Below are 20,229 nucleotides of genomic sequence, written 5' to 3'. Positions count from 1 at the left end.
AATTCATTTGACAACTGTTTGATATGCGACTATAATACAGTAAAAAGAATGCTAGAACCGTATGAGCACCGGCAAGAGCTTTCATTTGAGCTATAACTTGTACATGTGTCATATGAAAAATATGAAAATGAACCAATGTTCAATACCAAGCTCGGGCATCCAAAAGACTGTGTATTTAAGTGTACATAACTTTTATACAGTAGAATAAAAAGCAGAGTGATGCATATGTGCATAAAATATAGATTCTACACTTTCAAACGAAACCACTTACGGGGATCTGGTGCAATGCTTGCCCCTTTTTAATCTTAAAGCGAAAGTCGATGACGTCACGGGGTTTAACTTTACAGAGTTTAACTGGTTTAAACTGAATAGTCACATCATCGATGATGTAAACGTGCTCAGAAGGTAAAATGCGGTGTGAGTGGCAGGGGGTTTGGGCGAGGGAAAGAGGGACAATTGTGCTTTGGCATGGTTCAAGGCAACCGTGCAAAGTGTGAGTACACCATCAGTGTAGTGACCTGGTTGCAAGTAAGGGTTATGTGGTTGAGTAACTGAGGTCAGCCAGTAAAGAGGTAAACCTCAGAGGTGCACTAGCTAGCAAATGATGTTAGAATTTCAGTCAACGTACATAAGTTCCATGTTAGGGGTGTTGAATTGAAACCTCACAGAGCGAGACATGAAGAAACAGGGTTACATTGGTTAATGACCCGGATGGGAGTGAGGTTTAGGTGGTTGAGTGTGACTGAGGTGAGCTAGTAAAGAGGTAAACTTACTCCTGACCTTAAGAGCTGACAGTTTGTGTAAATGTGCAATTTTGAATCTTTTAATGTCATATTTTTTTTTGGTCAAATATGTGGTTGTAATAGTTAGTCTTTACCAAACCTGTCTTTTTGTTGGTCATTAAACCTTTATTCTGCCTCTAAAGTCTGTCTGAAAGGAGTTTTATGAGGGGCATTTGTGCATAAGCACGGTCTGCAAGGTCATTCCCTGGGCAGTGAGGCAACAATATTAGCCATCTTTACTTTCAGCAGCAACCTTCCTCTTCAGATATACAAGCGACTTGGTAAATATGTATAATGCTACAAGAGAACATAATATGAAGCAACTATATATATATATATATATATATATATATATATATATATATATATATATATATATGAAATTAAAAAGTTTCTGCTATCATTATCACTCACCTAATCGGTCACTAATAAGCATTACATTAAACACTGCTACAAATTGTTGTTTTAAGCATATTTGTTCAGTAAAATCCATGTATAATGCTTGATTTAAGATTAGCGTTTATGTTTAAATAGTGTTCATTTTCTATGAAACTTATCATCAGTTTATCATATTGTCCAGAATTGATTTTGCTTTACTCAAATAACATCAGTGAGGGACACATGATCATGCTTATCAAACACACCTGCAAATGTTTTCCACTTTTAGTGATTTGCATCATGGCAAATAACCTAGTATTATCATCCCGTTTCTAGCAGTTCAAAAACGTAAATAAACTGAATCAGCAGCTCCATCTACTGGGGATGTGTTGTCGCTACTCAGTGGAGTTTTTGAAAATCCTAACCCAATGACTGACTGCAGCATTTGCATACATTTTTTATTTATTTTTCAAACAAAGAACGTCTTATACATTTTTTCCAAACCACAACATGAACTCAAATGAATGTCGAGGATGTCAAACTAAAAACACTTAATGCTCTAAAAGGTTTTCCATGTCTTTAGATGAAGCATCTAAGAAAAATGCAACTATCAAAAACTGAGTCCAAATATACAACTGCCAACGTGTGTGTTTATGAAACGGTACTATAATATCTGTAGCAGTGGTGTTAATATACATGTTCCAGGTAGTTTTCTATAAAGTGATAGTAGTATGTACAATCCCCGAAACATCTGATGACCAACACAGTACTACGGACAAGTGACATGACGCTGTCATGTGACCCAAGCCAACGCAATGTACTGGTACACAGTGTCAAGATGCAGTCAGATTTGTGAACAAATGTTGCTGCTACAGGAATGGTGTTGTCAGAAAATGCACTTGAAATCTCTCAAATCATTGGTCAAGTCGGATTATAATGGACAGCGCCATTGGCTACAAAAGCCACTTTCTGACAGAGTCTTACATGAAGCACTCGAGAGGACTTTCCCATGATGATACGGTTGCAATTGGAGACTAATATTTTGGCTTGTTGAAGGCAACGTCACAGTCCTCTTGATGCAAAAAGGACTTCACATGTAATAACGATTGTGTCAACTTAAAGAGGGGGGATGAATCCAAAACTTCAATGTCCCTCCAACCCCGATGAAGGACCCTAGTCTCATTCCCATACAAAAAGCCATACAAAAAACAAAACCAAATCAAAGCAGCACAGTTATTGAGGGATCCAGAGACTAGTAAACTCCAGATGAGGAGAAACAGCGAGAAAAATACAGAAAGGAACAGGGAGAGAGAGAAGAGAGGATGAACCTTCAATCTGTCCTGGGTCAATTAAGACCCTTGTGTCTCACAGGGCTCATTTGTGTTCCTTCGTTGGGGCGAAGTACAACTCCATGGGCTTGTTGACCTTCCAGTACTTTTCGCTCACCAGCTCCAGGGAGAAAGAGCCATTCAGGACCTGAGAGAGGAAAACATACTGTCATGTCATGTCATGCTGAGGAAAATCATGCACGACAATAGGGTTCTATAGGATGCTACAATTTAGTTTTGATGTGAAGGTACTCTCTTGTATTAACAGGTAAACTTGTGTTTTAGTAAGTCCAGATGCATTACCGTTTCCTCCTGGTACTAATTAAGGTGAGCATTCTTGTCATCAGTCATGTTGAGATTTCATCAAGACACTTCTCTTATTTTGAAATGCTCTTTATCGTAATTATGGGAGCACAAACACATACAAAGGATGACGATGACTTGAAGTTATGATCTGTGTTTTTATAAAACACAATCATGTGTTTGGTCCATGATTCGCTCAGAAGACATAGTTGGAGTTCTTACACTGAAAACAATCTGATCTGATCTGATGTGAATTTGACTTTGACTGGAAGAAGTTTAAAATAGACAAGCTTTATACCTCATTCACACCTTTATTTATTAAGTATCATGTTCTTGGACTGATAAATGCATCTTTATGGAAACTGGGCATAAAGATGCAATTTAAAAACAGCAAACTTTCATATGCCATCACGTCTATTGTCAATAGCATGGAGATTTATAAAGCACAACTCGGGTTACTTTTATACAGAGCAGTTTTAAGTTGGTCAACATGATAAATATGCATAATTAATTTGGACAATTTTGTAACCATCATGTGAACCTCCACCTCAGACACATTGCCATTTAAAACGACAATAAAAAAAGGAAAAGAAAATTTTGCCAAGTAATGGAAAATGCAGTGGTGGAAAATAGGGATGCTGCTAATAATCGATTCACCATTAACCGAAAGGGTGCGCTTTTAACCACTTAATGGTAATTGACTGCATAATGCGCAACAGAAAATTGTTAACTCGCGGGAAGTTAACACGTGCAACCACACATCTGCATATCCCCACAGACATATTTTCCCTAAGAGGCAAACTGAAAGAAGAATATTACTGGTCACAGATTGACACAGATGAGTTGAACCAGCGCTGATGCTGATTCCCTCCATCCTGGATATGCGTCATGAATGCTTCTGTTTATTTGTGCAATTGGAGAAAGAAGCCGCAAAACAAAACTTTCTGATATGTGCGCTGCTTTGGAAACAAGCCGGCCATAAGTCGGAGCGTCAGGATTTTCTCTCCATCAGAGCGTGCTCTGGCACCGCTCATAAACACAACAAATAGGCTAAAGTTGTAATGATTTATTGTATAACCAACAAACCAACCTTTTTCCATTTGGAAAAAAATACAGTTATTATTTCTTTTAAAATACCTATTTTTTTAAAAAAGCCTCTACTGTTGATTTTCACCAAACTGAGGCTTTAATTTGATAGTTTATAAAATATGTATGCAAATTAATGCAATTTTTATAAGTAAACAACTAAATTTTTATATGTTAAAGTAGCTTATACTTTACAAAAAGTCAACATATGAGCCTTGTCATTGTCTTTCATCACGCGGAGCTCAGGCACATGAACCGTGAGTGAGAGAGGAAATAAAAGCACACATGCTCCAAGGCAAAACCCGACGCTCAAGACATAATCTTTAAAATAATGACTTTTTGATAAAAAATGTTGACAGAGGTTTGTGATATAGGAAATGCAGTGGAGCATTAATTAAATTCATATTTTCTGGAGCGATTGATTTGAGGTAGTCTGCTATTTTTATTTGACAGAAGAAAAAAAAACACGATGAGAAAAATGAACAACCTATGCTATCTCTTAAAAAAGGATTTTGTCAGTGTTTAATTTTGTAATCAAAATTTGTCATTTAAGTGAAAAATATCTAGGGCAGGCCTATTTATTTAACTTCTTTTATTTAGTTTATTCGGTTTTCCTATGCTGTTGGAAACACTGCCGGTGTGGAGATGTTCTGTTGTTATGTTCTGTTTTTAATCTGTTGGCATGTTAAAATAAAGTATTTTATAATGCAATATTTAATGTGTCAGACACAAAATATATAATAAATTCAGTAATAATTTAATATTAATTGTTAATAAATCAATTAATGGTTAATATTCAGTTAACAGAGGCAGATGTCAGTTGGCAAAATTAAGCGAAATGAGCCTCCCTATTGGAGCAGTATAAGGAAAAATTGCCATTCTGTAACGGCAATCACAACTATAAAATGATACTTTAAATGCTTCACAGAGTTATTCTTTGGAGACTTTGGAAACTTATAGAAAACTGACATGATTGTGCTGTAGTTTAATCAATACTTTGGCCTCCAAGTTACTGAAAATCTGAGCAGCAGCGTAAGATATTAAACATTTCCTATTTTATAATATTTGTCAAAATAATCCAAATATAGACCATACTGAAGGACAATAATAGCTGAATTAGCAGCACACTTACTGTGAACTGGTTGCTTGCTGTAGGGATGTAGATTGTGTACTGTTTTTCACTGGCGGCCTCTACATTGATGGGGCTTGCCTCTCCATTCTTGCGCATTTCCTCCAGAGCCAATCTGACAGCCAAGTATTTGGAAAGGTGGTCCACTGTGGCGTTCCCTGAAGTCTTGATGTACCTGGTATAAATTGCACATTTGTATTTACACTAAATTTACAAAATCAACCAAACAAACTACAGCTAAAACAGCAATAAATGAGTTAGGGAAAAATAGTATGTTGGTGATGTGAGCACACAGTTATGGTCCACCTTGTCTGAGCGGCGTCTTCTTTCTCCATCAGCGTTGGGTGAGGACGAAACACGAGCTCAATCTCGCTGACTCCATCCAGCGCAATGTCTCCTCCTCCATTCTCAGTGGCATTGTCCATGTCCAGTCCAGAGTCATCTGAGGTTTTGGTTCGTTTGATGCTGGGTCCAGCCTCTTGGTTACTGTGCACTGATGCATTGCTGCAATGTGAACTGTCCCCATTGTCCTCTGCCCCGCTGCCGTTTTCAATTTGATGCTTCTTCCCCCGCTGCAGTCTACAGTGCCCCGGTGGAGAATTGGTGTAAACCCAGGAACAAAACAGGATGAAGAAATAAAAAAATAAGTGCAAAATTCACATTTTACACTTAAAAGAAAGCTGCCTCAGAGCAGTCAGTAAACTGTTAAAAAATGATTATACATTAATAAGAAGCTATTTTTATCATGTTAACAGTAAACAAGAGGATTTGTAACAAAGCCGCAAATTAAAAAAAAATTACCTACATTTTTGATTCTACAAATATAAATTGGTTGTGACAAAATGGCTCATATTAAACAGCAAACCTGTTCATGGCCTGGATTTTTAGGCCTTCTTCGATACTGTGGCTGAGCGCCTGCTGGTTGTTGTGTTTGCTGATGCGGGCCAGCACTCTCTCCTGGTGGGCTTCGTATTCGTCTCTGCTGGGGTAGATCTTACTGATCAGAGCGTCAAAGTTAGGGTCTGGACGAAGAGAGCGCTTAGACACCAGCTTCTTTCTGCATGTTGGACACTCCTTATTCCTGAAAAAACATAGGAGATATGACAATTAGGCAATGAAAATACAAATAAACAGCCTAAAATAGACATGAAACAGAAATGGTTCCCTATTGTAAAGTGTATCCGTATCACCTCAAATGCGAAAATGAAGGATGGGATTATATTTTAAGTAATAGGAATTGGATAAATCTTTCTTTTTTTGTCCATTTATTTAGTTGTGATAAGGAATAGTTTCATTTAGTTACTGGTCAAAACCCTCTACTAGCTTCTTTTGACAGACATTTATGCTATAAGGCTGTGTACAAGACGACATTTTCAGGAAATAAAATATTTTTGTTGTATGATATATTGTCACAGAAATAATTGCAAAAAGTGATATTATCATCATTTTATGCAACTGTAATTATATAAGGATTATATAACAGTATGGTAGTCCTGTTCTAAACTTCTAAAAACACACACTAGTGTTTATTACAGTATCTGGGCTCATGGTGTCCAGGACATAAATATTTCAAAAATTCAGATAAGACTCACCATCTGCCCTCATAAGAGTAGGATAAATATTTCTCCATAATAATAAAGTATTTGCTTTTATTTCTTAAGTAATTTTCCTTATTATATTGACTTTCTCTAATTCTTTTATATACAATGCTGTTGGCATGTCTCTGGGATGTCATGCAGTCGTAGTTTGAAATGTGCTTCAAAAATAAAATTGCCTTCCCTACTATGGATACCATTTTTTGCTTGCTTACTTTGAAACTCACTTGTCTTTTTTGGATGAAATATTAAATGAACATAAATCTAATTAACCTCAGCACTAATAGCCTTGTGGTTAGTGTGCCAACATATACAGTAGAACAGCGTTGCAGCATCCAGAGTTTGAATCACAGCTCGTGGACCTTACACAAACCCATCCCCCTCTACAGCTTCACTTCCTGTCATAATTCTTTTTGTACAATAAAGGCAAAATGCCAAGAATAAATCTTAAAAATAAACAAATAAATAAACACATGTCTTAAACCTTTACCTACACCACCAAGAAAAAATGGATTGCATTTACTAACTCCTAATGTTGCTGAATGCATTTTAACACATCCCGAAATTTCTAAAATATCAGCCTCCACCAAATGATTAAGATGGATGTTTATTGTATATATATTTTTTTAAGTTTGCCATAAAATTTTTCAGATTCTCAATTCACGTTTACTTGTTTTTTTTTTTGTTTAACAATAAAACCAAAATCAAGTGTAGAAGTGCAACAGGATTGTTTGTTTGATTTTTTTTTTTGTAAACCAACAATACTGTGTGCGTAAACCATTATTTAAAATGGTCATTCTTTAAATGACTTTAACAGTCATCATTTAAAACAGTAAAAACATGGTCAACCATTTCGTATAGTGGCAGTCAAATAGTTAAAGTGTGAAAAACTGCAGGTATTATTGTCCCACTCTCACACCACTGTACATGTAATCAGAGCGATAATATTGTGAGAGGTACCATTTTAGTTTTTACTTAAGATAATGAGGACACTTATTTTTCAAAATCACAAGTAAAAAATAGCCATTTGCAATTATTTTTAGGGGTTTTAACCTTAATTTTAAAGGACAGAATAGTGGAGCTGAGAGAGAGGAAGGATTGTCAAATGACCTCAAGCCGGAAATTGAACTTCGTACTAACCAGTAGGCTATTGCCATAATTGATATCATTTTGCACCACAAACAAAATATACTGTATAAAATAAATCTGAGATGATTAATAACTCAAACAAACCCTGATCTGAGAGCAGTGATGATGCAGTCGGCACAGAAACGGTGCAGGCATTCCTTGGTGGTCATAGTGTTCTTCAGCATGTCCAGGCAGATGGGACACATAAGCTCACTGTGCAGGCTGCGTGGGGACACTGCAATCTCCAGACCATCCGTGATGGCCTCCTATAGGAGCACAAAGGCACAAAAACTGTAAAGCTAAGTAGTAAGCAAGTAAACAATGAGTCATGAAGTGATTTACAACAAAATTGTAAAATGAGGTCTAAAGGACAAAGCACATTTAAGAGTTAAAAGAAAAAAAAAACTACTAAAACAAAACAATTACGGCATAGGCAAGTTTGAAACAGTGAGTTTTCAGCTGCTCTTTGAAAGTGTCCACAGATCTCCATTTCAGTGGAAGAGGATTCCACACTTTGGGAGCAACTACCTCAAAAGCCATTTCCTTTTGTCTTTAATCTAGAACGAGGAACAATTACTTGACAAACAAAAACTAGTTTTGAGGATCTCAGATTCCTACTAGAGTTGGAAGGTTTCAACACCTCTTGTACGTATTCAGCTTGATCGTGCCCTAGAAACCATTGCAAGAATTTAAAAGTGAACTCTCGATTTGACAGGGAGTCAGTGCAAGTACGCTGTGAATGATTAATCAATGATTAGTTATTTGTTTATTATTTATTTGTTGCCATATCAGCAACTTTTGGCTATTTAATGTCAAAATGAATATACATAAAATATTACATGATAAAAACAAATTCTTATTATAATAAAAAGTTACTTAGAAAAATATATAAAATAGAAGTAAATAAAATTCACACAAAAATATATAAAGCTAAATATTAAAGTTAATTTTTTGATAAATAATTTAAGACTCTACCTTTTTAAATAATATCCATCAAAAAGTACTCTCCTTATAATGGTAAATTGGTAATCAAACTTCCATATTTCAACATAATAAGAGCAGCTTTGCAGTATCAATGATCAGTTAATTGTTGATTATACAACACATATAAAACACATATCTCAAAACAGTGTCTCCTGACAAGGTTTCATTAAAGGCATTTTACAAGAGCAAATGAGGCAACTGTGGACAATTAACAGACAAACCGTGTTCCGTACACTGCTCTTCCGTGCACTCAAACGACCACTCCTCCCTCATTGAAAGTCAGGTAAGCATGTTTGTGTGATCATTCAATGGGTGAACACTTATTGCACAATTAAAATTTTGATTGATGTCTTTTGGACCAGTACTTTTTCAGAAAAGAGGGGAAAAGTACCACCTTCACATGTGTATAAAAGATGATGGGTATTAACAGTGTTCCGTACACGATTAAAATAGTGTCCGCACAGGGCGCATAACTTCAGTTCACTGGCAAAAACGGTCATTGTTTGAAGTCTTATTAAAAACTTATGTCAGAATATACTATTATTGCGTTTAACTTCAACTTAATGTTATATTTAATATATTTTTTTATGAAAGTTTACAATGAAAGAACCTTACAATCATTTAAGTTTTATATCATGCTTATTTTTACACAGCATGACAATTTTAAAGCATTTATTCAACAAAAGATAATTTATTTAACAATTAGTGATAGCATTATATTCATTAAACTAACACTGTAATACTGTGTAATGCATAAATTCAATTCAAATGCATATTTTTCTTGCTCTAAATGTCTCCCCTCCTAAGCGAAACTCACACCTTAAGCTTGCCCACAGTTAATTATCAAGCGCATTAGGTGGACGAAGGAAACATACTGATTTTTTTCGGAAACATTTGGTAGGAGAGTCTTTGTTATGATCGTGAATGAAAGAGTGAGATGCAAAGATTACTCAAGATATATACCTTGTCTATGAACCGCAAGTACTGGTGTTAAAAGGTCATCTGTACGGAACGTCGCTGTGTATGGACTATGGTTAGTCTACTTTATACAATAGTAGTTTTTTTAACGTTACCTGTGGAGTTCTCTGTAATTCATATAGACTGAGCTCCCAGGTCTTGCTGAGGGGTTGAACCCCATTTGTCTGGACCGTCTGTGTCATCTTCATACACCACGTCTTTTCTGTAAAAAATAACAGTATAGAAGAGTATTGACAGAAGGTCAAAATACCAAATTCTGCCACAAGTGCTACGTGTACAGACAGAAACAAGACAAACGACAAATTAAAGTTTATGTATTTGTGATGATTTTTTTCTATCCAGGACTTAAAGACTTTGTAACCACGATTTTTCAAATATATTCTTAATCAGGACAAGGACAAAAGAGTTTTACGGTGATTATCTTTGACAACTGACATCTGAGGGATGATTCTCTCTGTTGACGCTGGTTAACGTTACAACTAAAACTGGCACGTTGTCCAGAAATCCCTAAGCATGTTTACCTCAGTCATCAGCATTGAGTGTTTTTTTTTATATTATCATACTAATCATAATGTAATAAATCATTTAACGTTATCTGTCTAACCAAGTAGACAGTGAGCTAGCAGGCTAAAATTAGCTCCTGAATGCACTTATAACTCTTTGTGTCACTGAATGCACGAAGCATCTGCCTGCACATACAAAGTGTCTTTTGACGTACTGTGCCTGCTTTCCAGCAACATATAGATATCAAGTACTCCAAAATGAAATACGCGGAAGAGAAAATAAATACGGCGGTAATGTTTATCGCCTGCGCTGTCATGAAAACGTAAAGCTAACGGCTAACTCTCACGGCTAATCCAGATGCTGTTTTTACAGGCTCTATTAATCACCTCGGAGATCAATGTCGGCGAGATTGTGACATTTAAACCATTTCGTGATAATTAAGCCGTTAACGTCGACAAGCAATAAGCATATATTTTAGTAAAAACGCAGCTGTTTACATACTTACATCTCAATGTTGTGAACACTCTCTCTCCTGCCAGCGCGTTCTGTTGAGCTCAATATGGCGGATTTAGTCGGTCCAAAGGAACTCTGGGAAATGTGGTATTTTCAGCAATTGAGTCAGTCTTGGAATCATTCGCTTTGCTAATGTCAAAAATGGTTTATTTGTGGCTCATTGATGACTAAATCCAAACTGTTTTTAGAGGCGTTTAGGAAAGACCACAGTCCGATACATTAAAGGAGACTAATGACAAACCACAGCCTTGACCACAGTCCTAAAATGAGATTGTTTTTATATATAAAAAAACATAGAGGCCAATTTGTCCCACATGAAATAATAAAGAAAATTCATGCCTATATTAAAGTCAGAATTATCTGCTGAAAATGCAATGACAATTGCATTGGATATTGAGTGGATATTGTAAAGTTTTAAAGAAAACTGTCTGTGATAGTCCCTTATGATTTTGATATGATATGCTTTTAATAGGTGAGTTGTTTGAGTTGGTGGATGCTTATGGATGTATTTGTAGTTCAACCCATTACAACATTTCAGCTCAGAGCAAGATATTAAAACTGAAACCCTGCATGCAGAATTCTGTAATAATAATAATAATGATAATAATAATAATAATAAACATCACATAACACAGAGCAGAACTGCCAAATATCCACTAATATCAATCATACAATAATGTGATCATAATGGTGTCTAAGGGTATTCCTTTTGAAAATGAACCTTTTTTTCATTATAGTAAGTGTTCTATGATATTTTTGGCATGTTTATTATCATTTATATAACCTTGCTTTTATGTCAAATACCATGGTTAATGGTTATGTACCAGAACCATGCAATTTCTAGTTCCATGGCTTAACTACAAAAGCCACAAATAGTGAAACCATGACTAAATTTCGTAAAGACTGGAAATTAGTTTGCCTTCTATTGGTAACAGGTTAAAACCACTAAATACTAATAAATTTAATATGTGCCAGCCAAAACATCTAAGAAACTATTTCCCCTTTTTTTAGACAAAAATGTTTTAATGGTTGAAAACTGAGGGTGTGCAGCCTATGTTTTTGCACAGGAAACCATCAAACTGTCTGTGATGTTTCAATTTATTTAGTTTTCTTTTGGCTTAGTCCCTTTATTCATCCGGGGTTTCTACAGTGGAATTAACCGCCAACTTATACAGCATATGTTTTACACAGTGGATGCCCTTCCAGGTGCAACCCAGTACTGGGAAACACCCATACACTCTCTCTCATTCACACACATACGGTCAATTTAGTTTATTCAATTCACCTACAGCACATGTGTATGGACTGAGGGGGAAACTGGAGCACCCGGAGGAAACCCATGCCAACACGGGGGGAACATGCAAACTCCACACAGAAACGCCAACTGCAACCGGGACTCGAACCAGCGACCTGCTGTGAGGCTGTGTGCCTTGTCTGTGATGCTTTTAGCAAGGATGACATAGTTATAATGATGAGATCCAAAGTTATAATTAGGATAAAATATATTAGATAAATGATACCAATGAGACAACATGAAATAACGCACAAAGTTTGTTCAAGGTTTGAATTAAACTATGAAAGTGAATCTTGGGAGTCAGAGTTATCCCCATTAAAATTAAAAGTGGAAGTTAAATAGTTTCTTATAATTTACATTTTTGTTTGTCATATTATGATTTGCTAGCATTTTATGTGGCAAAAATAAATGTTTTATGATTCTGTGGAAAGTCAATGCGAGTAAAACCAAGTGCAAACACGTGCCTCTAGAGGGGAGTAGAGTTACTGTATAACATAGCCTACATCTTTTGGGTAACACATCATTTTCTAATTGGCAAACTTAACTTCTTTTTTTTTTTTTACTTAAATAAGCAACAGGGTTTCTAACGTTACACAAATTATAGGCTGTATTTAAATCCTTGCGTGTTACACATAGGAAGCATGGTGCACATTTTGCTCTTTGCCTACTGTTTATCTTGTGTTCAACAGGACGCGCCCTCACCGTTTGTCTATCATTTTGTAGGCTACTGTCAGCAGTTCATGTAGGTGCAGAATACGATTTAAACTAATAAACTACGATATAAGTTCTAGTCTATTCCAAAACTATTAGAATTAAACCAATTTTGTCAAAATAATTTTTTTTAAATACCTTTTAAAAATAGTCTCATTAAAGAAGTGTAAACCTACATTAACAACATTTTTGAGCACATTAAAACGCAAACAAACCAAACTAACCCCAAAACAGCGCTGTGTAAAACTGCAGTTCGGATGTTGACAGAGCGGAGAGGCGGGCGGGCGCTGCAGTTTGAGGAAGTTTGAGATGCTTGAGTCAGTTTGTTAGCGCTAGTCATTATCTGCCAGTCAAAATAGCCGCTGTGCTTCACATCACAATCGGATTAACGGAAAAAATCACTCGGGACAGATCACGACAAACCACGCGGCACAATGGGAGCATCCTCATCCAGTCTGTTGGACGAGAGCAAAATAAACTACATACGAGGTAAACGGATTTCTCTATCTGCTATACGAGTTGCAGCTGACTTAGCTATTTATATTTTTGAGATTAATAATCATTACTGAAAGGGACTTTACTTCTCATTTATGCGTTACTATTTTCTTCCTCATATTTACTGCATTTATGTTGTAAATTTAAATTAAGCGTCTTATCACTAAATAATCCTTATCTGTCAGTATTGCTGCAACTGAATTTCCAAGAATAACCTACTTTTGTTAAACACTAAAGGCTGACAACCAAGGTGCTGTAGTGCAGGAAATATCACTAGTTTATGTTAAAGTTTCATGCAAAATGCACACCCACCCAAATCTACCACACGCCCACCACACCTTTAACCCCACCTATCAGCAGTTATCCCACAGATTAGTCATAATAACCCATTTCACATACTTCATTGTTTTGTGAATATTAATTACAAAGATTGCTGGTAAAATTGGCACTCACAAAAAGTGAAAGTGAACATCAGCATACTTGTGATTTGACCCAACACTCTACAGAAGGCTGGGTTATTTTAACTCAAATTTGGTAAAATATGGACTCATTTTGACCCAGTACAAACTCAAAGTATGTCTTAGTTATGATTTTTATGTTTAATACTCAAGTTTTTTTCCAAGAATGCAGTTTGTTTCTTAAGTTAAATCAATGCAAGCATCTTTGTTTGCCCCATTGTTTAGTGAAGGCTGAATTGAGCTCAAAGACTATAGCTGAGAACCAGTGATTAACACTGTATAATTACATTTTATAATAACATGCAGTATAAATTATTAATGGATGTAAACTACACTGTTGACCTCCCTTATACCTATTCATACCATCAGATCAGTCCCGAAACAATTTCATAAAATGTTTAGGACGTAGCTAAGATGCACAAAATAAACTGGAACGTAACTTATAATGTGTGCATGTAGGACCCACCCAAAGACTCACCCCTCACTGACAAGGGTCCAGAATTTGTGTCATACATGATGAGCTCATTTGTCCTATTTTGACTGCTACGCCATAAATTGTGCAAATAATCCATAGAAAAAGGCTTTAATACCCAGCAGAATCCTGTGTTGGCTACGGAAAGTTGAATGTGCTGGTCATTATTTTCAAATTAATGATATTTAAATGACAATAGGCTACAGTTTCTTATTTAAAACTTAAACAGATTCCTATGTTTTACTATTGATATATGATGTAATTGATGTATATATAAGGTATATGATGTAAATGATAATTGATGTAAATCTCTAGGAAATGTTTTTGGTTCATCATTATGATGACCGTCCAGCAAGCTAATCCAGCAAAAAATAATGCTTTAAAAGGCAGTAAAATGTGTCACGTAGGTGCAGTGGTTAGCACGATCACCTCACAGATAGAAGGTTGCTGGTTTGAGCCCCGGCTGGGTGAATTAGTATTTTTGTGTGGAGTTTGCGTGTTCTCCCCATGTTTGCGTGGGTTTTCCTCCAGGGTGCTCCAAGGAGTCCAAAGTCATTTGCTATAAGTGAATAGGGTGAGCAAAATGGGCTGTAGTGTATGTGTGTGAATGCAAGAGTGTAAGGGTGTTTCCCAGTGATGGGTTGCAATTGGAAAGGCATCTGCTGTGTAAAACAGATGCTGGATAAGTTGGCGGTTCATTCCACTGTGGCGACCCTAGATAAATAAAGGGACCAAGCCGAAAAGAAAACAACTAAATGAATGAAAGTCACTAAAATGCAGTATTTAAACCTCATAATTAAAAAAAAATGAGGCGAATAACTGCAAAAAGGTTCACTTTTTAAAAAAAAAGTATCACCCTTTTCACCAGGCTGGCTAGCAGCCTGTATATAAAGTGTTATCACAATTTCTTTCCCCTTACAAAGATATGTGGTTAAATGTAAAATCAGCTGCAGTAGCACTAATCTAATATTCCAACTAAAGTTAGTTGACAGTTTCGGCTACTTACATAGTAAACAGAATGTCTAAAAGGGATCACCAAAATAAAGTGTACTCCTAATTAATCCTGAATGTGCGGTACAGTATAAAATGCAAACATGCATAACCTAATCATACCATGAAGCCTGTTACCCTGGTAGCAGCAAAAGTATGCAATAATTGCATTGCACATAGAAGTTGATTTTCTCCTCACAAGTAAATAAGACACAAATTATAAAGCAGAGCTATTGTGTATAACACAAAGAGATGAGTAATGTGAAGTGTTACCACAATTTCCTTTTTTCTCCTCCAAAAATCTGTAGATTCTGTTTCGCATTTCATTGCATATTTGCAGCACTCTCAGAATCAGTGATATACTGCCTTTGTGAATGCAGTGAAGTCAGTGCGTATGTGATTCGACTGGAATGTCACACATTCTGAGCGCATATACTGCAGAGAATGGGTTTCCTTCCCCTGATGGGGAGCACAGCTGTTCCTGCATAATGGGGATTGTTTTGCCCTTATTTCATCTGGCCAGCAGTGAGCAGGAAGTATTGAACCAGAGTGGAAATTCATTCCAACATTCACTTCTCTTTATTGTTCAGTCTTCTCAACTAAATATTTATTGTCATTTCTTTGCCTCCTTGAAGTAACCTTAAGGCTAGACTTTAGACTTTAAAAAGTCTGCTTTACTTATATGGGAAAAGTATTTATTGAATTTCACATGCAGTAGTGACAACTGCACACCTAACACAGCTAGGCAAATAAATTATAGCCTAAAATATTTAATGATCAAAGTAAAAAGACACACTAATTGTTGACACTGTGACATCACATTTGTGTGGTTCATCTGGTAAACTATTAGCAGAATGAGTCTGGGTTTAAACTGAAACAGAAAGAGCTTCAGTCTTGGAGTGAATACTGCCCTTGTGCTCCAAAAACTCAAGTTATTTGCCACGTCCTCTTGGCTGTTTTTTTTTTTTTTTTGGCCCTGGCATGTATTTGCTCACTGCTATCCAATGTATACACACACAGGTTAAATGAGGACTCCGATCACTCCAGGGTTTGTGCTGTTGTTAGAAAGCTATGTGTTTGATTACATTTGTTTTCCTCCCATAACAGTTAATTACGAGCCATTAAACAGTCATCACGCAATCTTAAAACATACAGAATAGGCATAAAGCTGTATATGCAGTTTGACGCAACAGATGGTAAAAATCAAAACAGCACCAGCATGTAAAAGCTGGACAGAATTATGATGCTCGATTCACCACCCCCTCCTCCGCTAAACTCCTAAATGATGTCATGGGTTTTTTTGGCATCAACTTGGATTGATTTAGCTGAGAAGGGCCTGGTGGGCTTTGTACTCTCCTTCACTTGCTATAAAGTGACCCATATGTTGATTTGCTTAAAAATGAAATGCAACAATATATGAGATTGTAATGTAAAAATAAATAAGGCACACAGAAATCACTAGCACAGCCTGAATTATGCACTTCAGTCTAACGTAAAATATGTTGCATCCTATGTTTCGTTGCATGTTTCAGATGACAAATCCACTAGAGGGCACTGTGTATAGTTTTGTAAATCTAAAATATGCAATTTTTTTGGCAATGGTTTCCAAAGTAGGGGTCATGGGACAATGACTCAAACAAACTCAAACAAATTTTATTAAACTATTAAAATTACCATACTTTTCCCAGAGATGGGTTGCTGCTGGAAGGGCATCCGCTGTGTAAAAACGTGCTGGATAAGTTGGCGGTTCATTCCGCTGTGGTGACCCCGAATTAATAAAGGGATTAAGCCGAAAAAAAAATGAATGAATAAATGAATGACCATATTTTATCCATAACCCACAGAAGATAAAAATAGCAGTTAATAGTTACATAAAAAACAACAACATGCAAATGAAAAGCCATCAGCCTTTAGCTTATTTTTTGTTAAAGGATCTATGTGCTTACGTTAGATGAATAACACAGCAATAGCGTCAGCTGCAGCAGATTGATTTTATAGCACCAGGTCAAACTTTCTGACACCTTTATGGCAATCAAATGCATTAAAAATAAATACAGGCCACAACTGAACATTGAGAAAGAGAGTGGTTCTAAAATTAAACCAAGAATAGACTTTTGCTGAAAACATTGTGCCCACCAGTCTCATTAAGTGAGGTTAATATAAATTTAAACAAATTATTAAATGACTTAAAAATTATATGGGTGTAACGATGGCGCAGTGGGTAGCACAATCGCCTCACAGCAAGAAGGTTGCTGGTTCAAGAAATGCCAACTGACCCAGCTGGGCTTGAACCAGCGACCTTCTTGCTGTGAGGCGATCATGTTACCCATTGCACCACTGTTAAGCCTTCACTGGGGATGTATATAGGTTTATTAATTTAGTTTATGCACTATTTTTATGGTCCCGTTTGGACAAGCTGATCCTGTAAGTAGCTTTTAATCCACATATTAACCAGCCAATGGTTTGCTTTGGGTTATAAGAAGTAGTAGGTCTCTAATCACAGGGTCGCAACCTTGAAAGAATTGCTACTAGTTCTGGGAAAAATGTCTATAGGTCTATATCTCTATAGGTTTGTGTCATTTATTGGTCACTTGAACATTTTTGTCAACAAAGTAAAAAAACAAAAACTAAATGGAAAAATTGACAACCAAAACAACAATGGCGAACTGCAGGACTGTCAAATCAAATCAAATCAAATCAAATGACTTTTATTGTCACATCATCAGTCTGTAAAATAACACACAAAATGTTTATTTTCAATTGAATTTAATTCAATTCATGTTTATTTCTACACCGCTTTTACAATGTAGATTGTGTCAAAGCAGCTTAACATAGAAGTTGTAGTAAATTCAGTTCAGTTTTCAGAGCTGAAGTTCAGTTCAGTTTAGTTCAGTTCTGTTCAGTTCAGCGTGGTTTAAATTTCACTGCTGTCCAAACACTGAACTGCAAATCCGGCGATGCGAAGCTCCACAAGTCCCGTACAAGCAAGCTAGTGGCGACTGTGGCGAGTAACAAACTTCACCAATTGATGAAGTGAAGGAAAAAATACATTTTCTATGTCATGTTTCTTTACCATCTGCATCTACAAGGGCATAATCATGACATGTACAGCCAATCACTGCATAATCTGTAATATGAAATAAGACTAATTTATAATGACCTTCAGAATGCAATAATACTGCTAACATTCAGTTGGACTGCAGTTTGTGTTTAGTTTAGTTAGTATATTTTGATAATCTTGCTACAAAACTAATTTGCAAATGAGTCTGACTATGTAAGCAGAAGATTGTTAATCCACAAATGTTATGACACACATTGATGGCACTACTTCAAGCATATTTAGTGTTCAAATGGTCTCAGTATGTGCCCCCTAAGGTATAATGGCACCTTGCTGAGGTGTCTTGTTCAACTTGGGCAAATTCCCCTGAAAGTAATCAAATGGCACAGTCATTCCCTGTTCTTTAGCCGCTCATTTTCCAGCTCTGACATTAAAAAATAATTGTGGAAATCTGGATCCACTTTTCTGATGTCGTTGTTGGAGTGCTGAATAAAGCATGCCGTTCTGACTTTTAACTGAGCTTCACATCATATATTCTTTCCCACTTTACTCCATGCTTGCAGTGGGGCTCTAGGGGAAACGGTCATGGTTGTTCACGCTGTCCTTTACTCAGCATGTGGGAGGAAGATGTGTAGTGATTTCCATGACCGACACGCTCACTTATCGCCCTTTCCATATGGTGAAATTTAACCCTTTTCAGCATTTCCCATTTAATTACAAAAGTGTCCAAACAGCTTGAAGACATGCAGATTGCCTGAACACATTCCTATCGCACACTGCAGGATGTTTCTCGCAAATTAAGTACAGAAACTGTCAAGATTTGTTTAACTTGAGGGAAATAAATAGATTTAAACCAATAAACATGCAATTTTATTTATATTTAGTTAGAAAATGTCAGCTTGTGCTGTGAAAACTTGCCTCTCTGTCTGTTTGGTTATGTGGTTGCTAATAGTCTTTGAGTAATTGTGAATTTGTGAGAGTTTTGCGGTGGTGGCTGAAGTCTTCTATATGGTTCTAAGGTGTTCTGGGTGCTTTCTGGGGTGTTGAAATGTGGTTGGCATTGAATGTTTTTTTTTTTTTCAATTATTGCCATGCTGTTACCAAGGGCATTTAAAGGGGGCCTATTATGCAAAATTCACTTTTATAAGGGGTTTAAACACAGTTGTGTGGCAACAGTGCGTAAATATAGCCAGCCTATAATAACAAAGTTTATAAAAATTTTTATGATCACACTTCATTAAAGCAGTCTGCAGAAACACTTTGATTGACTTTGTATGTCTCTTCAGAGGGGGAAGCTAACTCTCTGCAACTCTCACATGGTCGCCCACTGAAGCTAAGCAAGGATGGGAGACCACATGGCAAAGCTAGGTTGCTGCCGGAAGTGTTGTTAGTAAGGCCAGCAGGGGGCACCCAACCTGTGTTCTGTGTGGATCCTAATGCCCCCCAGTATAGTGACGGGGAATCTATACTGTTCACTGAGCGCCGTCTTTCGGATGAGACATTAAACCGAGGTCCCGACTCTCTGTGGCCGTTAAAAATCCCAGGATGTCCTTCGAAAAGAGTTGGTGTTTAACCCCTGCATCCGGTGATATAGTTTTCAACATTCCTGCTGAAGATAGTGCAGGAGGAATTTTAAATGTTCTGTTTTAGGATGTGTTATAGCACATAGATTGATTAACATCATTGCGTCACCAATGTAATTTCAGGTGTTTAATTTTTACTTTTTTGACTTTATCTGTAGTTGGGCAGTTTCACTTTTATTCAGCAACATATTATTCATGCCCCTGTGACAAACTGAGGTATTGGATGAGAATATGAAGGAATGACTAATGGAATTTAATAGCTCACAACGAATGGAAAGAAAAAACCTCTGCATTTTGTGACGTAGGTGTCCGTGGTCCTTTAAGGTAATCAAAATTGGCTGTTTACATGGTAGACTCTTAATCACAGTATTGTCCTAATCATATTAAAATTGGAGTATTGGTGTCCATGTAAACATACTCAGTGAGATGCCAGATGATGTGGCAACTTCGCAAGCTGTCA

General features: G+C 36.5%; 3 protein-coding genes across 5 annotated transcripts in view; 1 reads left to right on the top strand and 2 right to left on the bottom strand.

Annotated features, from left to right (window-relative positions):
- The window catches only part of csrnp1a (cysteine-serine-rich nuclear protein 1a), an 811,199-nt gene that overhangs the window by 659,058 nt on the left and 131,912 nt on the right, over positions 1 to 20,229 (bottom strand). The window lies entirely within an intron of this gene.
- Positions 1,598 to 10,751, bottom strand: rnf2 (ring finger protein 2). Of its 2 annotated transcripts, none has more exon segments than NM_131213.2 (7): positions 1,598 to 2,636; positions 5,010 to 5,181; positions 5,313 to 5,585; positions 5,872 to 6,087; positions 7,835 to 7,995; positions 9,787 to 9,893; positions 10,701 to 10,743. In NM_131213.2, coding segments are annotated over 6 exon segments (1,017 nt in total). In that variant the 5' UTR covers positions 9,880 to 9,893; positions 10,701 to 10,743; the 3' UTR covers positions 1,598 to 2,534.
- The window catches only part of niban1b (niban apoptosis regulator 1b), a 59,524-nt gene continuing 52,328 nt past the window's right edge, over positions 13,034 to 20,229 (top strand). For both annotated transcript variants that reach the window (XR_015478484.1, XM_087240820.1), the window contains exon 1: positions 13,034 to 13,202. Coding sequence is in view for 1 of the 2 variants with exons in the window: in XM_087240820.1 (XP_087096946.1) it covers positions 13,148 to 13,202 (55 nt within the window). In the remaining variant the exon portion in view is untranslated. The remainder of the gene's footprint in view (positions 13,203 to 20,229) is intronic.

The sequence above is a fragment of the Danio rerio genome, chromosome 2 (assembly GCF_052040795.2).
Source record: "Danio rerio strain M-AB ecotype USA chromosome 2, GRCz13ab, whole genome shotgun sequence".
NCBI lineage: Eukaryota > Metazoa > Chordata > Actinopteri > Cypriniformes > Danionidae > Danio > Danio rerio.
Note: the sequence above shows the minus strand (reverse complement) of the source record. Positions and strands in the feature narration are given on the sequence as shown.